The sequence below is a fragment of the Setaria viridis genome, chromosome 6, assembly GCF_005286985.2.
Source record: "Setaria viridis chromosome 6, Setaria_viridis_v4.0, whole genome shotgun sequence".
In the NCBI taxonomy this organism is placed as follows: domain Eukaryota; kingdom Viridiplantae; phylum Streptophyta; class Magnoliopsida; order Poales; family Poaceae; genus Setaria; species Setaria viridis.
Window position 1 is genome coordinate 34,157,986 of NC_048268.2, and position 16,325 is coordinate 34,174,310.

Here is a 16,325-nt window from a genome sequence, read left to right on the forward strand (position 1 = left end):
AAATTATATTTCCTATGAATATTTTACTATCTTTCCTTACAAGTCTGATGGGAGCTTTAGGATTTGTAGTTTATTTTTGACTGATTACTATTACTATTGACTCCAAATACTGAAACAATGGGCAGAAGCCCGATGCACTACACTTTGATTCTGATTTTTTGTCCACGTACAGTAACATAACTTATTGTTTATGAACATTTATAAGGTTACCGAACAAATCACATACTCAATCTGTAAAGCTTCAGTTTATTAGGTCCTGTTTGGCATGACTCTAACCCCAAAACTTCAGTTCGGAGCTGGGTGGTTCCTCTCAGCTGACGTGCCGCCTTCTCCGACCTCGTGCGCCGCCTCCACCTAGCCCCGCACGCGGTCTCCTCCCGACCAGGGCGTCGCCTCCATTCGCCACTGCTCGCGGCTTGTGCCCGGTCAGCTTGCCGCCTGCGTCGGCCTCCGCTCCACCACCGCCGCGTGGCCCCGCATGGCCTCCTCGCGGCCGGCGCGCCGCCTCCACCAACCCACGCTCCTCCGCCACTGCGGGGCCCCATGCGGCCTCGTCGCGGCCGTTGCGCTGCCTCTGCCGGCCCACGCTCCTTCGCCACCACGCGGTCGACGCGGCACCTTCCTGTTGACGCTCAATATTACACACTTTTACCCCTGTTTATCTTCAATAATAACATGAATTTAATATCTAAACTATTAATTACACCTAATAAACCAGTCATTTTCATATATACAACATGTTTTGGAGGATGTTTTGTTTTTGCAGGGAATTGGACCTAAAAGTATATTTTTGGATAAAACACTGAACGCGCATCGAACCAGACAAAGATGGAGGCTAACGGGACCAGGAAGGGCCTAGGTCGATCGGCCTAGAGGAGCCCAGGCTGATGGGCTTAGGGTCTTTTGAAGCCTTCTGATGTCCATCTTTGGCGAGCAATCCTCCGAGATGACTTCAGGGCTAAGTTTGTGAAGATATGTCAAGGATCACTTCGGGATCAAAGAGGAATCAAAGAAGATCAAGCGGATATTTGGAAAGTCATTGAAGACCAATCTCATCCCAAAGCAACCGACGTGCCAGGCCCACATGCAAGTGAAAATAAGACTTCAAGGCACCAGAGGAGACTTGGAGACAAAGCAGGATGCGAGGGGCCAAAAGGAAGTCCTAGGCCTGGACCCTCCCAGGATGATCGGCCTGGGGGTTTCCTTCGCCCCCTCACCTTCCAATTCTTGCCACACGCTCTCTGGACTATAAATACCCCGAAAAATCCACCGATCCCCATATCCAAGAAGACGTACTCGACATGAAGCAGAAGGACCTTGAGGGATACCTCTCCGTAGACCCAAGGGCTGTGGAGTTATCGGGGGCTCACGTAGGCGAACCTATGCCGGTGTGATCAACCTACGAGGAAGATCACGCTTGAGTTCTAGAGCTAGAAGTCAGGTAGGATCCCGGTGGTGATCTTATGATGTACAATCAATCATCGTGAAGTAATAGATGTGTTTATGTTCTTAGCGATCTACGTATCTCCTTTGATGGTTTTATATTTTATCGGGTTTGCTTGCTTTTCAATCTATGAATCGATGATAGATTGCCTAGGGTGTTCTTGTGGTCGTGGTGACTAGATTTGCATGCCTGATCTACCGATGAGTATGACATGTTCTTATGATCATGCCCTTAACCTGCTTGCGCTAATATAGGTGATCGTGGCAGGATCTTTCTTGTGTAAGGTGTAGATTTAAAGATGCTTTTTACTCAGATCATATCTATATTGCTTTGCTATCCATGCTCAGAATTACAACATATGCATAGTCTAGGTTGCTCTATCTAGATTGGTTACCTTTGCTCTATCTGTTATCTGTCTATACATGCTTAGTAGATTGGATCTGAATCTCTCATAAACACCAAGTTAATACTAACAATGCTAGTTGAAATAGATCTTGTGTTATAAGTTCCACGGATTGATAAACCTTGGGGGAATACTCTGAGGGAAGAGCTACAACTGATCCGTACGCTTGCGGTTCACAAATTGGCTTGCTAACAGTCGCCAACACTTCCCCAGGGCCGCGCCCTGCCCGCCAGCACCCCCGAATGAGCTCCTTGGTCTCCTGAGGAAGAAGAAGATACGGAATGAGAAGATGACATGTGGGGCCATGAGAGGGTAACAATGGAAATTCATCCTAAAAATCCTCCTTTTTGGAGCAAGGGGTCCCCTTTTAGCCAAAGACCTCATTTACACAGCTCCAACTCCACTCAGAGCTCGCTCCAGCTCGAGTTTGGAGATGGAGCAAAAAATTGTGAATATGGAACCATGCCAAATAGGGCCTTAGTCAGGTAACTGTACCTTAAATTTGGTCGTTTTCCAACTATACTAGAGTCTGATTCTGTGTTCAATTGTATGACAAATAAAGCATTAGTTTCACATGTATAGAGAGTAAAAAGGGGAAAAGTCGGTAGAAATATAAAGGAGGGAAATTTTGTTTAAATGTGCATGCTAACAAATTATGGTGAATCTTTTTAATTAAGTACTCTCTGTTTCAAAATAAGTGCAAATAAGTGTTCTTTTATAGTTCAATTTGTTTTACAAAAGAGTACTGTCCTACTTAAATGAATTTAATTTAAACAATTTATATACTTCGCCATAGCAACGAATGTGGACATATTTGCTAGTTATTCTTATAATTGGACAGAGTCACGGAGCCGCAGAGGAGCACAGAGCAACACGCACACACTATTCAGCGGTGGAGCTAGGACGTCTAGGGTCATGCCATCCCATTCCATGAGCCAACTACGCTGGCCGGCTAGCTGAGCATTCATGCTACAGTACGGAAAAAAGGGATCGACACCTAGAGTAGTCATGGCTATGGTGAAAACGTCAGCATCGACATCATCATCATGGCTTGCAAGATCGGATCCGTTGCGCTGTCAGCCTCGCGAACGAATTGATAAGGAAACAAAAGAAGTCGAGCGGGCGCGAAATGACTAACGACTTACTTCAATTTTGACCCTATCCCGCATCAGTATTCGTATAGAGCTACATTCTCTAGGCGAACGCGGAACATTCCGTTGGGTAGGGCTTCCGTAACTAAACCTTCGAAAGTGACTTTTGCTTCTCTCGTTTTTTTTTCTGTCATATTTTTTTCTCTCCTATTTTTCAATTTTTATTTTCAAAATAGGAAGCCCTACGGGGCTCCAGGCCGGATCCCACATGCAACACACGCCGACTATTTTATTCTAGCGATCAGGGAAACCGGCCCAGATTGCAAAACTTTTTATTATCTTTATGCGAGGCTTCTTTAGTTTTGACCAAATTTATAGAAAAGAATTAACATCTATAATATCAATATCAAGTAAAGGCAATCTAATTAATGATGTATTTCATGGTCGATTTAATGACACTAATTTGATGTTATAGTTGTTGGATTTTCTACAAATCTAGCTAGTCATGTTATAGAAGTTTGGTTTATATCAAAACTAAAACATCTTCCATTTTGAATTGAAGATCACATCTTATAATGTGAACCTATATAACCTTTTATTCATCGATGGTGAAAAGTCTTACAAAATTGACAAGCAGCAAATCTTAAATAATGACATTCATTTTAAAACAGAGAGTATAATATATTAGCAATCTGCAGTTCAAAAGCAAACACATGTTACATTGTCTTGTACTCTAGTAGCTGGTGCACGGTACACTGCACCGGCACGTCACGCGCCACCCCCAAACAAAACGCACCAAGTTGTTTAAGGAGCAGTCAAACAAACAGGTGATGGAGCAAGAGAGAGAGAGAGAACAGCAAGCGGACATGGCAAAACATTAACCAATCAACACTGGCTGAGCAGAGTTAACAAGTAGTGTACGTACGTGATAATCTGAGAATATGATATGCGCATAGGCTGCTAAAAACTGCAAAGCCCAAAGCCCAGAGGCTGCTTTGTCCGCCAATGCCACCACCGCGCACGACGGGCGCACGCCGGCGGCACGCAGTTGCGAACGAAACGGTAGCTGCATGCCGCGCCTGCGCGGTGGCATGCGCGCCGTCGCGAATCGCTGCGGCATCCGCGGCCGGCCGCGCGCGGGGGCGGGGCTTGGCAGGGCAGGGAGGCGACGAGACCACTGGCCAGTCACGCGCGCACTCGTCCGTCTCCGGCCGGCCGCTCTCAGTTATTTTACTGCGCACGGTGGTGGCTCCGGCGACGGCGAGCGAGTGACGCGCATGTGCTTCCCAGCAGCGTCGGCGTCGCCACCATGCATGGCTGGGCCTGTGCGGGGCGTTGCTGCCTGACTCGGCACCGACGACACGTGCGCGCCACCACCTGCTGGGGATCGACGCTATCCCTCGCCGTTTTTTTTTACTCGTCCTCCTTAGTCCTTAGTCGTTAAGCTTAGCTCGTGGGTAGAGATCATGTGCATGCATGGTGATCCGTGAACAACGAAGAACGCACGCACGGTAACTCCTCTGCGTCTCCCTCAAGTCCCTCTCGTTTCGCTCCTGGACAAAGCACGGGCACGCTGTGCCGGAATCTAGCACGTAGGGCGCTGGTAATTACTTGGGCGGCAGCGATCGGGATTGGCCGCCGCTGCCGCTGGCCCCTACCTGGCCCGGCCGGAGGCGCATGCAACACGCGCCGACTATTTTATTCTAGCGTGCAGTGTCTCGCTGATAGCCCTAGCGCTCCGAGCGGGTCTATAAGAAGGCCAGGCATTGCGCCCTTCGCTTCATCAGCGCCCAGCGCAGCAACACCGTACCATCACCAAGTGAAGTGGCTAGCTAGGAAGCTACTTACAATGGCGACGACGGTGGCAGTAGCTCTGGCGGTGGTGGTGCTGGCTGCCGCGGCAGCGGTGACGCTGCCGGGGGCGGCGAACGCGTCGCCGGCGGAAGGGTTCCAGCCGCTGTCCAAGATCGCCGTGCATAGAACCACCATCGAAATGCAGCCGTCGGCGTACGTGCGGGCAACGCCGGCGCTGCTCGGCGAGCAGGTATACCACCGGCTCTCGCTAAGCTAGCTGTTTCTTCGTCGTTTCTCTAAGCTTGGGGTTGCAAACATTTTTCGTCTAGCTAGCTACTGGCATAAGCAAAGATCTTAGTCGTTAGGTTTGACACTGAAAGTAGGATCGGTGTGTGGAACTCGGATAAAATGGAAAGTAAGTCAGACTGTGTTATACTTTTCGAAAAGAAAGAGTCAGACTGTGGCCTTCGATCCTGAACTCAATCATGCAGCTGACGGCACAAGACAGTGACGTGTGGACCCACATATTGTGGCATATGATTTTATTCTTGAAATTAAGAGACCATAACTACTGCCTCAAATACTTACTCCATTCCAAATTATTGGTCGATTTACATCTAGATATAGGATATATATCTAAGTGCATAACAAAGTCTATAAATCTAATAAAGTTAAAACGACCTATAATTTGGGGAGAAGGGAATATATATTAAGAAAAATAAGACACTCTAACAAGAAATGACCTATATAAAAAAGGATTACATGTTCAATTGTTGCCATCCTCCTCTTCCGGAAATGTGCAGCTCACCAGAGATTGAAATACGCACAATAGAGGTAGTAGATGCAAATTTTCCCAGCAATTGAGAACCACAATAACTACTTGTTGCTGACAACAATATTTCACAATTGATGGAAGAATATCGACCGGGGGATCCACCCCAAATAACGCAAATATGATCTAGACTACTGCCAAAACAGATGATATTAGGTACCGGATCTTGCCGTAGAAACCAAAGAAAGATGTCGAAAAGGCCGTCGCGATCCTTAGTATTGAACACCACCAAACTCCTATGAAAGGACCAGCAAGAATTGGAGTTTCTACCAAAAGCTCAAATCTGCTGGAGCCTCGCATCACTAACTTGTCGTCACCGCTCGTGAAAGGGTCATCCCTGGTGGGGAAGAACCTGGAGGACTTTAGTCCAAAGCCAAGTCATCGTCGCCACCTCACCGATCTCACCATGAAAAAACCAAAACCACCCTACATCCTCGCCATTGCTGGAGAACAGAAGGGAGCACAAAAATCCCAGCACTGGAAAGTTGAAAACTTATGTTTATAGAACTTGATCTACTAGCACTACTATTGCAGAGATGGGTCGCCACTATGTATGGCCACCGGACAGATCGCTAGAGGCGGGGAGGAAGGAGGGATAGGGAGCGGCTGCTAGGTTTATTAGGTTTTTTGAGGCCAGAATGTTAGCAATGAGCCAACTCATTTTAAATTATTTATTTTTATAATCACATATTCAGGTAAATTAAAATGTGCTAATTAAAAAATAATTAGCACAGTGTACATGCTTCTCAAACTTTTTGAGTCCTTGACAGGGAGAAGATACTGAATGGGTGACGGTGAAGTACGGCCGGCGAAACCCGTCCGTCGACGACTGGATCGCCGTTTTTTCTCCAGCTAATTTCAAGTAAGCTTCATCGATCGATTATTCATCGTCCTTTAGACATTTCGAACGTAGCACCAATTCAGTTGGCTGCTAGCCGACCAGTGGCTGACCCGTACGCATCATCGTCATGGTGTTGCAGCTCGGGCACGTGCCCTAACCCTACGAGATACTCTGGAGAACCGCTGCTCTGCACGGCGCCTATCAAGGTTAGTTGTTAGTTGTTACTATGCCATAAGCATCAAACTCTAATCTTCGTGTCATGCATTCACTCATATCTGAACTTAATCTTCATGTAGACGTTTTTATCTTACTGATACTTGTCGCTGCATGATGGCTGCAGTTTCAGCACGCCAACTTCTCGGCGAACTACATGTACTGGGGCAAGGGCAGCATCCGGTTCCAGCTCATCAACCAGCGCTACGACTTCGCCTTCGCCCTCTTCACCGGCGGCCTCGAAAACGTACGTGATGGAGCTCATCTAGCTCCGATCCCCCAGAATCGCAGATTATCAGACTTCTGACACGCATCGATGATCCATGCCGCAGCCGAAGCTGATCGCGGTGTCGGAGCCCATCTCGTTCAAGAACCCCAAGGCGCCCGCGTTCCCGCGCCTCGCCCAGGGCAAGACCCACGACGAGATGACGGTGACGTGGACCAGCGGCTACGACATCAGCGAGGCGTACCCGTTCGTGGAGTGGGGCGCGGTCGGCGGCGGCGGCCATCCCGCGCGCACGCCGGCGGGGACGCTCACCTTCAACCGCGGCAGCATGTGCGGCGAGCCGGCGCGCACGGTGGGGTGGAGGGACCCCGGCTTCATCCACACCGCGTTCATGAGGGACCTGTGGCCCAACAGGGAGTGAGTACACTGCAAGAATAATGCCATGAGAGAAATGTTAATTGTTGTCAGCTCTGCAGTGATTCAGAAATTTCTCTTTTGGCTTGTGTGATCCAGGTACTACTACAAGATTGGGCACGAGCTCCAGGACGGGTCCGTGGTGTGGGGCAAGCCCTACACGTTCCGTGCTCCGCCGTCGCCGGGGCAGAACTCGCTGCAGCGCGTCATCATGTTCGGCGACATGGGAAAGGTGAGTTTCTGATGGCTCGTCCCGATGATCCCATTGGTAATAACACCAAAGAAAACTGCAAGGGTTAACGGGTGACACGTGCATAAGATATGAATGGTGATGATGAAAAACTTGGCAGGCGGAGAGGGACGGATCGAACGAGTTCGCCAACTACCAGCCGGGGTCGCTGAACACGACGGACACGCTGGTGGAGGATCTGGACAACTACGACATCGTCTTCCACATCGGCGACCTGCCATACGCCAACGGCTACATCTCCCAGTGGGACCAGTTCACTGCACAGGTCGCGCCCATCACCGCCAAGAAGCCCTACATGATTGCAAGGTACGGTGCACACTGATCTGATTTTATCTCACCATCTCAAGGCCACACGCATATTCAGATGACCCTGCATCTCAATCTCTGTGTCGTCTCGTGCAGCGGTAACCATGAGAGAACCTGGACCAACAGCGGCGGGTTCTTCAACGGCAAGGATTCCGGCGGCGAGTGCGGCGTGCTGGCAGAGACCATGTACTACTACCCGGCAGAGAACAGAGCCAACTTCTGGTAGCAACCGCATCTATGCTGTAGCTTCCAAAATGAATCCATAGTACAGAAGAACACCTGTTCAGAACTTGAAATTGATCCAACTTGAAATCAGGTACAAGGTGGACTACGGCATGTTCCGGTTCTGCATCGCCGACTCGGAGCACGACTGGAGGGAGGGCACGGAGCAATACAAGTTCATCGAGCACTGCCTCTCGACGGTGGACCGGAAGCACCAGCCATGGCTCATCTTCGCGGCGCACCGCGTGCTGGGCTACTCCTCCAACTCCTGGTACGCCATGGAGGGCTCCTTCGAGGAGCCAGAGGGCCGCGAGAGCCTCCAGAAGCTGTGGCAGAAGTATCGCGTCGACATCGCCTTCTTCGGCCACGTCCACAACTACGAGAGGACCTGCCCCCTCTACCAGGTATATACAACCTACGCCACACACCTGCCTGGAACCCACGGAATTCTCCGATTCTTCGTCAAGAACCCTAATAACTTATATATATACATCTCCTGCAACGAGCAGAGCCAGTGCATGACCGGCGAGAAGAGCCATTACTCGGGGACGATGAATGGCACCATCTTCGTGGTGGCCGGCGGTGGTGGCAGCCACCTGTCGGACTACACGACGGCGATCCCCAAGTGGAGCATCTTCCGCGACCAGGACTTCGGGTTCGTGAAGCTCACGGCCTTCAACCACTCGTCGCTGCTGTTCGAGTACAAGAAGAGCAGCGACGGCAAGGTCTACGACTCCTTCACCGTCGACAGGGACTACCGGGACGTCCTCAGCTGCGTGCACGACAGCTGCTTCCCGACGACGCTGGCCAGCTAAGGGGATGATTGCTATGCTAACTACGAGCACTAAGACGGTAGTTAGCGTCTTGGTCTTGCAGCTTAGCCTCGTCAGGAACATGTGTTGCGTCACGAGTGATCGATCAGTCGGCCGTGGCACTTGGCTTGTGCAAGCTTCCATTGTCTCCGTGTATTGGCACTAAATAAATTGCTCAGAAAATGGTCAGTAATCTTTAGTTTTTACTGTCAGATGTGGCCAACTGTTTTCTTTAGGAAGTGAAAACCAAAAAAAAATCATTCACATCTTGGTACCACTCAGACGTGGTTGCAAGAAATCTTCTTGGGAAAAAAAAAACTAAAGACTACCATGCAATCTGGCCCAGCACTGCCATGGGAGGATCCGGCCGGCAGCAAAAGTGAGGCAAGACGGCCGGTGACGGCGGCAGCCGGCCTGGTGGTGGTGCTGTGCGCTGCCGCAGCCATGTTGCCGGAGATGGCGGCGGGGGCGTCGTCGCCGGCGGAAGGGTTCGAGCCGCTGTCCAAGATCGCCATCCACAAGGCCACCGTCGAGCTGCAGCCGTCGGCGTTCGTGCAGGCGACGCCGTCGTTGCTCGGGGACAAGGTGAGCACCCATCCTTGAACCGTCGTTGCTCGGGGACAAGGTGAGCACCCATCCTTGAACCGTGGCTGCATCGTCTCTTGCACTGCATGTCCTTGTTGCTTCTTCTTCCGTTCTTTATCCGATCCCAGGCAAAGCTTTGGACTGTTCTTTCTTCTCATCGAAAGACAGTCATCCTGCAATTTTTTTCCTTTTAAATACGTGATTTCGAATCATTGTGTTCGAGTTTGAAACTGGAAGTAGGACGAGGATTCATCAAGAAATGGGCGTGTTAGTTGTAGCAAGTTCCCAAAAATTCAAAAGAAAAGATGACAAAGAAAAGCTAGATTCAGAACACTTGAACGATTACCCCCCCAAACAAAAACGACTATCCAAAAGAGGCAGCTGCAATCTGGAATTGCAGGCACGTGAGGGGGCCCGGCAAGGGCGCATGGGCATGACTAGAGTCTCCGAAATGGGCAGCATATATTCAGTTATTCACCATGAAATATTCTTCGACAGCGCGATTTTTTGGCTCCTCTTGCTTGTTCCCTGATCGGACTTGGCAGAATGGCAGCAGCCACAAGTTGCAACAATCATGCCCCTTCTAGATCGGGCAAATAAGGACTTTATGTACTCCCTTCGTTCCAAATTATATGTTTTTTTAATTTTTTATAGATGCATAGTATTATACATCTAGACATAATGTATATCTAAGTGCATAACAAAATCTATGAATCTAATAAAATCAAAATAATCTATAATTGGGACGGAGGAAGTATTCTGTTTCTCCTGGTCGCCTAACTTTCCCATCTTCTTTACTGATCGCGCAATCATGGCGTCGCCTCAATCGTCTCATGCTTGATTCCAGTTCATAAAAACAACGATCATGCTCATGCTTCAGATTCCAGTTCGTAAGCCAACTATCATGATTGTCTTTGCACGAACTGTAATCAGGGGAATTTGGGCAATTTATCGCTTTTTATTGAAATTTCCTTTTGGAAGTACCGAGGCAAACTCTGCAGATAAAATGTGCGCAAAGAGGAACGAATCGGGGGGTTGTAATCACATTGAACTTTGGGGTTTGGCGCACATGCGTAGTACTACTTGCCTCTCAAAATTTGCAGTCGCTGACAGGGAGAAGACACTGACAGGGTGACCGTGAAATACGGCCGGACAAAACGGTCTGTCGACGACTGGATCGCCGTTTTCTCCCCAGCTGATTTCAAGTAAGCTCCAACGGTAGTTCTTCATCTCTTGTACATTTCAAACTCTAATGGTTGACGCTTGCATCCTGGTCACACTGTGGTAGCTCGGGTAAGTGCCCCAACCCTGCGAGTTACCCCGGAGAACCGCTGCTCTGCACGGCTCCGATGAAGGTAATCCTTTGGATGAAGTTCAGAGTAAAAATCTTGGTCATTTTCATCTTTACTCGCATAAGTTATAAGTATAGATAGTACGTTCTGGAATGCTACGGCATGTGACTCCTGAAAGTGAAACATTATCTGGCGTTGCATGCTTGGATGCAGTATCAGTACGCCAACTACTCGGCGCGCTACACCAACCCCGGCGACGGCAGCATCCGGTTCCAGCTCATCGACCAGCGCGCTGACTTCGCCTTCGCACTCTTCACCGGCGGCCTCGAGAACGTACGTGAGCTGACCTCCCTGAGCACGACGCCGACCGCCAACAAACCAGCCAGTGCAGCTGCGCAGGATGGCCTTTTCTAACGGTTAATTTTAATTTGCAATGTCCATGCAGGCGAGGCTGGTGGCGGTGTCGAAGCCGGTGGCGTTCCGGAACCCCAAGGCGCCCGTGTTCCCGCGCCTCGCCCATGGCAAGATCGATGACGAGATAGCGGTGACGTGGACCAGTGGCTACGACATCGCACCAGTAGAGAAGAGCAGGGCCGAGCCGGCAAATATCGAGGTCATGTACCGAATTCATACTTTCTAGACCGGTTTGCAGAAGATATGATTATAATCTTAGAACACTAGATAATTTAGAACCAAAACAAAGATAACTGAACCCCTAGATGGATCAATATTATATTAGTCATCACCCATCAAAATTGATTAAAATATTGAAAATTAACTGGACCTGATTAGTATACCTGGAGACTCGATCGATCACAATTCACAAAGTGTTAAATCCGGACGTTCCATTCTTCTAAATTGCCAGACCGATTGCCCCTCACCCTGTGCCAGCGCTTCAATGTCGCTGGGGCTGCGCAATCGGCCAGCGAAAACCGAAAAGCAAGTTGGCGCAATCGGCCGGGGCTGCGCCTGACGCCCTGTCGCCCTGACGTGGTGGCGCCTCGTTCGCTCGTCGCTTCGATCCCAGTGCCACGTCAAGGGCTGAAGCCTGAAGGGCGCGTGCGCACGCCTGATGCGGTGAGTCGGTGACGCCTCGATCCCGCTGCAGCGCTGCCGCGTACATGGCTGAACCGCTGAAGCCTGAAGGATCAAAAGCCGCTGCTGAGTGCTGAGTGCTGATGGATGGACTGAATGATGGATGGATCATGATGGAGGACAACCAGTCTGGTGGACCCCTAAAATTTGGAGGCCCTGTGCCATCGCACAGGCCGCACTCCCCTGCGCTCGGCCTGGAGAAGAGACCTTCCGTCCAACATTTTTAGTCCCGATCGTTTTTAACCCGGGACTAAAGGGCTTTTAGTCCCGAGTCAAACGGCCATCACCGACGGCCACCAACGAGGGGAGTTTTAGTCCCAGTTGTAACGGCCAGTGGGACGAGGGAATCTGGTGGAGCATTTAGTCCCGTTGGAATTACCAACTGGGACTAAAAACTAATCTTTAGTCCCAGTTTGGTGGCTCCAACCGGGACTAAAAGGCCTATTTTCACGCGCTCCCCTCTCTCTCCATCTTATCTTCTCCTCCTCTCCCTTTCTCCCTTATCTTCTTCTTTATCTTCTCTCCTCCTGCTCTCCCTTTCTTCCAGGCGGGCGGGCGGCGTGGGCGAGCGGCGCGGGGCTAGCATGGGGCTGACGGGTGGCGTGGGCGAGCGGTGCGGGGCCAGCATGGGACCGACACGGGCGGCTGGCACTTTTTTTATTTTATAAGTACCAATCGGGACTAAAAAGAGAGGTCTTTAGTCTCGAAAGATTATTCCTGTTGTGTCGGCGAGACATACCCGTTCGTGGAGCGGGGCGCGGTGGGCTGCGGCACCCAGCCCTCGCTCGCGGCCGCCCGCGGGACGCTCACCTTCAACCGCGGCAGCATGTGCGGCGAGCCGGCGCGCACGGTCGGGTGGAGGGACCCCGGCTTCATCCACACTGCGTTCATGAAGGGCCTGTGGCCCAACAAGGAGTGAGTACTGCTCGCATATGCCTTGTGCTTTGCAGTGTTTGTAGAATTGTAGCAGCAGTATAGTGTCAGCTTTACGCATTGTTTTCTATCAAGATAACCTGCTGTTCACGGCCAGCGTGCTAGCACGTGTCACAAAGTGTTCTCTGTCCGTTGGGCCTGTGTGATCCAGGTACTACTACAAGATCGGGCACGAGCTGCAGGACGGGTCTGTCGTGTGGGGCAAGCCCTACACGTTCCGTGCTCCGCCGTCGACGGGGCAGAACTCGCTGCAGCGCGTCATCGTCTTCGGCGACATGGGAAAGGTACGGTGAGTTTCCGATGATGAAGGCTTGAATGGTTGATCCACTGCTGGTAACACCAAAGCGAAATGGTAATGGAAAACCTTTGGCAGGCGGAGAGGGACGGATCGAACGAGTTCGCGAACTACCAGCCGGGATCACTGAACACGACGGACGCGCTGGTCAGGGATCTGGACAACTACGCCCACGGCTACATTTCACAGTGGGACCAGTTCACTGCGCAGGTCGCGCCCATCACCGCTACGAACTGCATGATCGCAAGCACCGGTAGAAAATCGAGCATTAGTATTAGTCTTATTGGGAAACCTCATATGTTTCGATTTTCTCAACCGGAACTAATTATTCACCTAGAACAAAAGTCATACTAACCGAGACTAAAGGGTTTTATGCTAAAAATATATCAAAAATTTCTAGAAGGCCCCTCACACATGCCGTCTAAATCACGTGATTTTTCACGCAAAATATGCGCATGCGCGGTGCGTGAAATTCTAACCCACGACCTCAAACCTTGCGCGTAGCTTCCTTACCATCTCACCTACACAGCACATCTAACTAAGTAGAGGATGCAATCCTTTTGTGATAACTCATGGGAGGATCCTTTTGTTGCGGTGGGTAACCAAGCAGGATTAAAGCTCTCGGAGGCTTTAGTCCGGATTTGTAACACTAACCGGGACTAAAGGATCATCTTTAGTTCTGGTTAGTGTTACCAATCAGGATTAAAGGTGTCTCCATTGATGAGTTTCTTTATTGAGGATTATCTTTAGTCCTGGGTAAAAATAACTAAGATTTTTTTAGGATGAAAAGTCGTTTTTCTACTTACATGCTGACTGAATGCCAAAGTCTCCACATTCTTCTTCTCTGAACTCGCATCTCAATCTGTCGTCATCACGTCCAGTGGTAACCACGAGAGGGACTGGCCCAACACCGGCGGGTTCTTCGACGTCAAGGACTCCAGCGGCGAGTGCGGCGTGCTGGCCGGGCCGAGACCATGTACTACTACCCGGCAGAGAACAGAGCCAACTTCTGGTAGCAACAACATCTATGCTCTTCCAGATGAATCAATCATCAGTCTGATGAATCGATACTACAGAAGAACACTTGTTCAGGACATGAAATTCATCGATGACGGCATGTGTGCAGGTACAAGGTGGACTACGGGATGTTTCGGTTCTGCATCACCGACTCAGAGCACGATTGGCGGGAGGGCACGGAGCAGTACAAGTTCATCAAGCACTGCCTCTTGACGGTGGACCGGAAGCACCAGCCTTGGCTCATCTTCACGGCGCACCGCGTCCTGGGCTACTCCTCCAACGCCCGGTACGCCATGAAGGGCTCCTTCGAGGAGCCCGAGGACAGCGAGAGCATGCAGAAGCTGCGGTAGAAGTACCGCGTCGACATCACTTTCTTCGGCCACGTCCATAACTATGAGCGGATTTGTCCTATCTAGTACTTCCTCCGTTCTTGAATACATAACATCTCAAGCTTTGAATAATAGTTTTTATTTATGAATTAGTTAAACAAAGTAAAATGATACCACTATGTCTATTTAAAAAAATTCTTAACATTTAACTGATAGATTTATCTATTTATATAAATATTTGTAGAAAAAGTAAATCTATTTATATAAATATTTGTAGAAAAAGATGAATAATAAGGAAAAAGTCAATGATATTATATATTATCTAGAATCCATGGAAATTTCTCGATTATTTATATACCTATACCCTGCAACGAGCAGAGCCAGTGCATGACCAACGAAAAGAGCCACTACTCGGGGCACGATGAACGGCACCATCTTCGTGGTGGCCGGCGGCGGTGGCAGCCACCTGTCGGACTACACGACGGCGATCCCCAAGTAGAGCATCTTCCGCGACCGGGACTTCGGGTTCGTGAAGCTCACGGCGTTCAACCACTCGTCGCTGCTGTTCGAGTACAAGAAGAGCAGCGACGGCAAGGTCTACGACTCCTTCACTATCGACAGGGATTACCGGGACGTGCTCAGCTGCGTGCACGACAGCTGCTTCCCGACCACACTGGCCACGTAAGGGGATGATTGCTAGCAGGAGCTGAGCGTGAGAAATTGTGTTAGGTGCAGAGACGTGCAGGAACTTGTGCGGTCACGGCAGACCAATCAGCCATGTTCTTGTGCGCCCTAACCTGTGTTTGGTACCTTCGATTTTCGTGTATTGCGCAATAAAATGCTCGGAAAATGGCAGGTCATTCAAATGTTTACATTTGTCAGATGCTTGAAAAATGCGGACGTTTTGCAACGGACGGCATCTTCATCACTGGCAACTCGTCGGGGTTTGAGACAGAAGGAACGCCAGTGCGAACGTGTGACTGATTCCTGTGACCTGGGCGTCGGAGGGAAATTGGGGGAGCCGACCATTTACTGCCGTTTTCACCACGGTTTCAGTAGGAGAAATTGCCCTGCATTTTGGCTCCAAATCACAGATCGGTCAGTGCCGGCTAGCACCAGTCTCGACCTGTTGTTGTCATGGCAGTATAGGGCAGTTAGGTGTCAGCTGAAAAAACTTTCACCGGCAGGCAGGGAGAGGTACGGCGGCAATGCATAAGGATTAATGGATATTGGCCTTCGACTAACAAATGGTAGACTAATTTTCTCCCATCTGAGCTTATGCCTGGGGTAAAAAAAAAACCAGAAGATGCCCTGGAGCACTAGAGCTCAATCTGGTTGGTGAAAGACCTGGACCAATGCATACGGCACCGGCAACCTTCTTCCTGCTTGTTTGACGTTCCGGATGGCCGGTCTCTAACTCCCTTGCAAGTTGCAACGTGCGATGCGATCCCTGAACTGGGACCTGGTGTTGCGGCAAGATGGGAGGTGGCTGTACCTCTCGCTGACCGCAAGTTCCGCAAAAGTGACATGCCAACGCAAGCACCGCGTGATAAGATGCCGAATTACCATATTGAATTCACTTAAACAACTTCGATGCCCAAAAAAGCACAACCAGCTAAAAATAGCCTGCTTTGAGTTCAGCAAAACTGCAGGTCGTTGATAGCCTGAAAAGATATCTCGTGGTTAGAAACAAATAAGAGCGGAAAAATTTTAAGCTCAGTTAACTGAAGTCTGCAGCTAATCGTCAGCAAGCAAGCAAGCAATTGTTCAGTTGCTTTCTGATCTACCATCCAGTGGCAACAAAAGTGACATTTCGCTCTCCAAAGGGTGCACATGTCCAACAAAGTTAAAGCAGCAACCACTAATGTGGGGCTTCAGCTGTAAGCTCTGCTCACATATGAAGCCTCCAGAATTCAATCAAATGAAGATGC

The 16,325-nt window shown here is 49.8% G+C and overlaps 2 protein-coding genes across 2 annotated transcripts; both read left to right on the forward strand.

Annotated features, from left to right (window-relative positions):
- The first annotated feature begins 4,714 nt into the window (after positions 1 to 4,714).
- LOC117860476 (nucleotide pyrophosphatase/phosphodiesterase) lies at positions 4,715 to 9,060 on the forward strand. Its single transcript, XM_034743777.1, has 10 exons — positions 4,715 to 4,982; positions 6,335 to 6,426; positions 6,545 to 6,611; positions 6,746 to 6,865; positions 6,951 to 7,261; positions 7,358 to 7,490; positions 7,609 to 7,814; positions 7,911 to 8,036; positions 8,131 to 8,440; positions 8,546 to 9,060. Exons 1-10 carry the CDS (start codon positions 4,788 to 4,790, stop codon positions 8,849 to 8,851), a joined length of 1,866 nt encoding a protein of 621 aa, XP_034599668.1. The 5' UTR covers positions 4,715 to 4,787; the 3' UTR covers positions 8,852 to 9,060.
- Positions 9,061 to 9,168: 108 nt separating this feature from the next.
- LOC117860479 (nucleotide pyrophosphatase/phosphodiesterase) lies at positions 9,169 to 15,079 on the forward strand. The gene is given in 12 exon segments (XM_072294784.1): positions 9,169 to 9,433; positions 10,547 to 10,638; positions 10,722 to 10,788; positions 10,939 to 11,058; positions 11,171 to 11,302; positions 12,554 to 12,735; positions 12,905 to 13,037; positions 13,127 to 13,277; positions 13,908 to 14,005; positions 14,008 to 14,060; positions 14,175 to 14,480; positions 14,896 to 15,079. Coding segments are annotated over 12 exon segments (1,773 nt in total). The 5' UTR covers positions 9,169 to 9,178.
- The last annotated feature ends 1,246 nt before the right edge of the window (positions 15,080 to 16,325 follow it).